The sequence below is a fragment of the Dicentrarchus labrax genome, unplaced genomic scaffold (genome assembly GCF_905237075.1).
Source record: "Dicentrarchus labrax unplaced genomic scaffold, dlabrax2021, whole genome shotgun sequence".
Taxonomy (NCBI): domain Eukaryota; kingdom Metazoa; phylum Chordata; class Actinopteri; family Moronidae; genus Dicentrarchus; species Dicentrarchus labrax.
Window position 1 is genome coordinate 23,629,840 of NW_026136708.1, and position 7,358 is coordinate 23,637,197.

A 7,358-nucleotide genomic window follows, 5' to 3' on the forward strand; every position below is an offset into this window, starting at 1 on the left:
AATATTTTTCCATTCTTAGTTTGTTGTACATGTTTGTTGATTAAAGTATGAAGGGTATATACACTGTCGGTGGTGTGGTGTTTTGGGAGGAAGCCAATCTGACTTTTACTTAAGATTAACTGTTCCTCAAGGAAATCTAGTATTCTTGTATTAAGAATACTACAGAATAGTTTACATAGACAGCTGCTGACACAGATGCCACGGTAGTTATTAGGGTCTGATTTGTCCCCACTCTTATGAATGGGGGAAATGAGCCCTTTGCACCAGATGTTGGGAAAACCTCCTGCCTGTAGTATAACATTGAACAAATGTAATATGGCACCCTGCATTTCTGGGGTGCTGCTTTTGAGCATTTTGTTTCTAATGCTGTCTGGACCACAAGCTTTCCTTGGCTTCAGACATTTTGTCTGTGTGGTTATTACTTCCCAAGTAATTTCGAAATCAAGGGGGTTTTGGTTGTCTTTAATTGTTTCTTCTAATTTTTGGAGTTTTTCTTTCATAATACACTAATCTGAATGAATTTGATTGATTGGTATGTCTTTGTACAGATTTTCAAAATGTGATCTCCAGATGTCACCGTTTTGGATGGGTAATGTCTGCTGTTGCTTTGTGTTGAACTTGTTCCACATATCCCAGAATTGATTTTGGTTAATGGCATTCTCAGTATCTTCAAGTTTCAATTGGGTATAATGTAGTTTTTTTTATCCTAATTGTGTATTTATATGTATTTAAAATGTCATTGTATCGAATGCGCAGGGCTGGGTTGTTCGGTTGGCGATGTTTCTCATTTGCTATTTTTCTCAGCTCTTTTCTGATTTTTTATTTTTATTTTTTGCATTCTTGATCTTGATTTGTCAGTATTTTGCCTTTTAACAGGTCTCCGTCTTTGCTTTATGAGGTCAGCCCTAATAGCTGCCTTTTTACCCCATCTCTGGTAGGGACATATTGATTTTGAGTATATATTGATTTGTAATTCATCAGATCAGGGGAGTTTAAAGCCTTGATGAATTTGTCTCCACTGTCTGGGGCCCATCTGTAAGAAGAATTTAATTTATACAGCTTACTGGGTTCCCTTTTTGTGTTACTAATTTGACCTGACAATTTAAAGAACACATTAATTTGGTTGTGGTCTGAAAGGGGGGATTGCTGTCTGACAGTGAATGCACTGATAGTTGAGGGGTCCATGTCAGTGATTGCATAGTCTACAACACTAGACCCAAGAGCTGAACCTCCCTAAAGAGTCCCCTCTGAACCTACCATTAACTATGTACAGGCCTAAGGCCCGACAGAGATCTCCCTGCCACTTTGATTTAATATTGAGTCAAGTTTATTCCAACTGGTGACGTTTGGTGTGGTAAACGGGGGCTGACCGAATACATGGTTGTTGCCCTGTGTGTCAATGATATCAGGTTCAATTCCTGTACATCCATTCAGATCTCCAGTTAGAAGTATATTTCCCTGGGCCTGGAAATAGGTGATTTCTGAATTTAGGGTGTCAAAAATGTCCTCTTCAAAATAAGGAGAATCCACTGGGGGTATGTAAATTGCACAGAGGTATAGATCCCTATCGGTTATGCCTAGGGTTTGATCTAACCTCAACCAAATGTGCGATTTACCCTGTTTTACTGGTGAGATCTGATTGCAAAGATCTCCTTTATACCACACCAAAATCCCCCCCGATGTTCTGCCCTTACGCATGTTTTTTAGTTTTATGGAGGGCACCATGACTTCATTATATCCTGGGGGAAAGTGAGTGAGCAAATCATCTTGACACCATGTTTCTGTCAATTCAATTCAATTCAATTCAATTTATTTCATTTGTATAGCACCAATTCATAACAGAAGTTATCTCAGGACACTTTTCAAATAGAGTAGGTCTAGATCGAACTATTTATAACATTATTTACAGAGACCCAACAGTACCACCATGAGCAAGACCTTGGCGACAAGGGCAAGGAAACACTGCCTGTTAAAAGGCAGAAACCTAGGACAGATCCTTCGGCTCTAGGTGGGTGGTCGTCTGTCTCGACCAGTTGGGGTGAGAGAGAGAGAGACAGAGAGAGAGAGAGAGAGAGAGAGAGAGAGACAGACAGACAGACAGACAGGTGCACAGCAACAGCAGTATTGGTAATGGCAATCTAGCAGGACCATGGCAGGAGGCTCCACCAGGATCGATAAGAACCTGCGAGACGAGAAAGCACAAGAACTCCGGGGAAGAAGTGGAGTTAGTAACATGCATTAATGGAACATGAATGAGTGCAGAAAGAGAGAGGAAGAGAGGAACTCAGTGCACCATGGGAAATCCCCGATAGTCTAGGCCTATAGCAGATAACTAAGGGATGGTTCAGGACTCACCTGATCCACCCTAACTATAAGCTTTATCAAAGAGGAATGTCTTAAGCCTACTCTTGAATGTGGTGAGGGTGTCTGCCTCCCGAACCACAACTGGAAGCTGGTTCCACAGGAGAGGAGCTTGGTAACTGAAGGCTCTGGCTCCTGTTCTACTTTTAGAGACTATAGGAACCACAAGTAGCCCAGCATTCAGAGAACGTAGTGTTCTAGTGGGGTAATAGGGTACTATGAGCTCTTTAAGATATGAAGGGGCCTGACCATGAAGAGCTTTATAGGTGAGGAGGAGGATTTTAAAATCTATTCTACATTTTACAGGGAGCCAGTGCAGAGAAGCTAGTACAGGAGAGATGTGATCTCTTTTTCTAGTTCCTGTCAGTACTCGTGCTGCAGCGTTCTGAATTAATTGGAGCGTTTTAATGGACTTATTGGGGCAACCTGATAATAAGGAGTTGCAGTAATCCAGCCTTGAAGTAACAAATGCATGGATTAGTTTTTCTGCATCTGTCTGTGATAATATGTGTCTAATTTTTGTAATATTACGTAAATGAAAGAAGGCAGTCCTAGAGGTTTGCTTCATGTGGGAGTTAAAAGACAAATCCTGATCAAAGATAACTCCAAGATTCCTGACAGTGGTGCTAGAGGCCAAGGTAATGCCATCTAGAGTAACTATATCTTTAGACAGTGAGTCTCTAAGGTTTTTGGGGCCAAGAACAAGAATTTCGTTTTTTTCTGAGTTTAACATCAGAAAATTGCAGCTCATCCAGGATTTTATGTCCGGGACTGAGATCACATGTTTATGACATGTTTGTAATTTAGATAATTGATTAATTTCATCGGGCTTGATCGATAGATATAACTGCGTATCATCTGCATAACAGTGAAAGTTAATGGAGTGATCCCTAATAATGTTGCCTAAAGGGATATAAAGTAAATAATATTGGTCCAAGTACAGAACCTTGTGGAACTCCATGACTCCAATACAATGATATCAACATCTTTGCTGTTTTTTATGTGGTGTGCTTGTTTGAAATACAGGTTGATTCAGACTGCAACTTTTCTTTGTAAATTCAAGTGGCATGTATTGTTTTTGGTATTGAAATTGGGAATTATTAATTGACCCCCAGTAGTATTTTTAAAATGAAATCAACTATAAAAGATTTATCTCCACAGTGTTAATATCATTTGAATCTTATTCAGTGTTAAAAAACACACTGATAGTGTTAACTTTTGACACTGCACACTAGTGTTAGGTAAATTCAACACTGATGTGTGTTAAATTTTAACTATTGAGAGTGTTGTTCCAACTCTGTCACAGTGTTAACTGTTCAACACTTTCAAAAGTGTTGTTTTAACTCGATCTACAGTGGACCAATATAGACACTTTGAAAGTGTTGAATTTAACTCCCAGGGAGTTGAATTAACACTTCCAAATTTACTGTGTAGATTTCATGAACTCATTTCCACTCTTCAGCTCAAAGGTTGAGGAGTGGAGACCCTGAATATTCCAACAGCTTATATGAAATGAACGCATCAAAAAAGAAAACAATCAAAATGAACCTGTATAGTGAGACAGTCTCTCTCTCCCTGTCTCTCTCTCTCTCTCTCTCTCTCTCTCTCTCTCTCTCTCTCTCTCTCTCTCTCTCGGGTTGAGGTTCAGTATTTTGCTCAAGGGCACTTCAACCTGCAGCAGGAGGGAATCGAACCCGAAACCTCCTGAGTCACAGCCGCCCTGATTAACATTTAATGAAGGAAAGTACAGCAGGTGGTAGAATGTAACTAAGTACTTTAACTCAGATACTGCACTTTCTGTTCAGAGATCAATATATCAAATACATGTTGTTGTTGTTGTTGTTCTGTTGTTTGTTTGTTTGTTTGTGTGTTTGTCTTTCCCTAAATATAAAATAAGAAGATATTTGTTGTTTGTGGATAATATATATATTTTATATATATTTGTACCTTCATCTCCAGTAAAAACACTTCTGAGAGAAAAAAAATATATAATCAATAATAAATGTATTATTATTGATTAGCTCCTGTTGCCACATTAAAGTGATGAACACATTAATTATAATCCATTCATATACTTTATATTATTCACAGTGCTCCTTTACTGCTTCCAGAACCACTGAGGGTTCTGGTTCCGGTTCTGCAGAGACTCGTTGTTCCTGCGGAGTCAGAGGGGCGTCGGCTCCAGCACGGAGCCCAGAGAGGAGGAGGGTCCGGCGGCCACTCAGCGCCTTTGTGTCCGCAGACACCTCCGGGCTCTGCAGCGGGAGGACGCAGCGAACCTCCCAACACGACAGGCGGTGAAACCCGGCTTCATCAGCCGCCGCGCCCCGCTGGAGGAGCGGAGGATGGAGGCCCGGAAGGGACGTTTATGACACGAGTTCTGGTCTAAGAGGAGGATCTGGTCTACGACGAGGAAGGAAAACTTGAAGCAACAGAGAATAAAGGAGGGGAGGAAGGGGCGTTCATTGTGGTCTGGATCTGCAGACGCATAATATTCTCAGACAGAACCAGGATCGATCTGATCCGCAACCAGTCCGCAACAGATGGAGGCCAGTGAGGGTTCGGAGTCCGACAGATCCTCCGGGGGTCTTTGTTCACAGCTCGGATCCCCAGCTGCAGAACCGCCACAGATCAGCGCAGAGAACTGCTACGAGCTGCTGAGCGCAGCGAAGAGCGGCGGCGCGGAGGGCGACCGGGACCGGGTCTACCGCTACATGAGCCACAACTACCTGCAGGTGCTGAGGACCCCCGGGGTGTACGGCCGGCTGACGGCGGGGGAGCGGGAGCTCATCCTGGCCCGGAGGATGGAGGGCAGGAAGGTGCTGGCGGTGGCCGAGAGCAGCGAGGTGTTGGACCGCGGGGGAAGCCGGGAGAGCAGCCGGCCGCAGAGCCCCCTGCAGCCCGGCCCGGAGGACGCCAACCCCCGGCGGGTGTTCTACTTCCACCCGGAGCGCCGGCAGTGGGAGCTGCTGACCAGCCTCCCGGAGCAGATCCCGGCCAAAGGCTCCGGGATGTGTACTCTGTACAACTACCTGTTCGTGGCGGGAGGGATGAGGGCGCACAAAGCCTCGGACCGGGTCTTCTGCTACAACCCGCTGACCGGAGCCTGGAGCCAGATCCGCCCGCTGAGCCAGCCCCGCTGCCAGCTCAGACTGGTCTCCATGGACGGGTACCTGTACGCCGTCGGGGGGGAGTGTCTGTTCACCGTGGAGCGCTACGACCCGCGCGCGGACAGGTGGTCTCCGGTGGCCCCCCTCCCCAAAGGCTCGTTCGCGGTTGCGCACGAGGCGACGTCGTGCGGCGGGGAGCTGTTTGTGTCCGGAGGCTCGCTCTTCTACCGGCTGCTGCGCTACGACTCCCGCCGGGACGAGTGGGAGGAGTGTCCGTTCAACGAGAGCCGGCGCCGGTCCGCGGACATGGTGGCGCACCGCAGCCTCGTGTACCGCTTCGACGTGGACCGGGAGCGCGCGGGGGTGAGCGTGTACAAGTACAACACGGTGGTGAAGGTGTGGCACGGCGGCGCGTCCTTCCCGCTCCACAACCCGCAGCCGTTCCGGTGCGCGGTGCTCGGGGACCGGATCTATTGCGTCAACCGGAGCCAGACGCTGCAGTTCGAGGTCCGGGAGGACCGGGAGGGGTTCCTGCCGGAGGTCCTGCCCTCCCCCGCGGACGCCAGAGGAGCCCTGGAGCCGTTCGTCCTCTCACTGGACCGGGACTGATGATCCAACCCGGGAGAGTCCGGGTCCAGTCCGGGTCCGGGACTGAGATCACAGACTGTGGTGCCTTTTTCTTTCAAACTTTTCTGCTGCTGCTGCTGCATGAAATCAGATTATCGATTATTGATTATTGAGATTATTGAAAACCAACTGCCAGGGTTGGAATGTAATCTGATTACAGTTACAGTCAGTAATCCAAGTATCAGAATATTAGAGTAATTTGATTACTTCCTGTTACTGTTGGATTACCTCAACACCAAATATGTGAATAAAAATCAATAATCAGTATTGATCTCTTCTATTAGACAGAACAATGTAACTGTAATCTGATTACATCTTTAGTTCTGCAACTGTAATGGATTACAGTTACCTTTTTTTGTATCCTGATTACTCAGTTACATGTAATCTGTTACTCCCTGAGCCTTAAACAGAATGACTCAACAGTTCAGTCTCATTCTGATTAATTAAAGTCAAAATTAACAGTTTGTGCACTATTTTCATTCATTCATTCATTCATTCGTTCATTCATTCATTCATTCATTGCAGTTTGTTCCACTGACTCATTTTCTTTAAGTTGACTTTACATCATCACAAACATGAAAGTTAATTGGCTGCCTTTCTAATAATCGATTATTATAGGTTTCATCAGCTGTTTTTATTAAAGTGATTTTAGATCAATTCTGTTCACACGTTTTAATTCAGTTAGTGAAATGTTGCATTTGATTGTAATGAATTTAATTGATCTACAATAAATGAGTTTATTTTGATCAGTTTTATCCTATAAAGTTATAAAATGTTGTTAATAGCTATTAAATAACCCAGAATTGATCCTGGTTGTCAATCAATGATTGTATGACGTTGTTATACAGACTGTGACATTAATCAATATATCTATTGTTTCATTGTTTGTCATCAGCTATAACTGTTTGTTTGTTTACTGTAAAAAGTTATTCAGTGGATTTATTGGAATTAATAAACGGCTGCAAGATTAAACCTCTAATTTATTGATTAGATCAACTTTAATAAGCTGCAAACATTATATTGATGAGGTCACACAAATAATATGGAAAAACTACAAACGTGTGTTTATTAAGTTATTAAGTTTATATATTAAGTAAAAATACCTTTGATTCCTGCAGCTCAGAGTTTATTACACACACAGAGAGACACACACACACACACACACACACACACACACACACACACACGCAAAAACATTGTTAAAAGCTGTGTAAACTTAAACCCCGCCCACCCGACCTCCATCACCAGGTAAAACAAACA

General features: G+C 43.9%; 1 protein-coding gene across 1 annotated transcript; it reads left to right on the forward strand.

Annotated features, from left to right (window-relative positions):
- Positions 1-4,453: 4,453 nt before the first annotated feature.
- Positions 4,454-7,070, forward strand: LOC127368376 (kelch repeat and BTB domain-containing protein 11-like). The gene has a single exon (XM_051409187.1). The coding sequence runs from the start codon at positions 4,905-4,907 to the stop codon at positions 6,078-6,080; it is 1,176 nt and encodes a 391-aa protein (XP_051265147.1). The 5' UTR covers positions 4,454-4,904; the 3' UTR covers positions 6,081-7,070.
- The last annotated feature ends 288 nt before the right edge of the window (positions 7,071-7,358 follow it).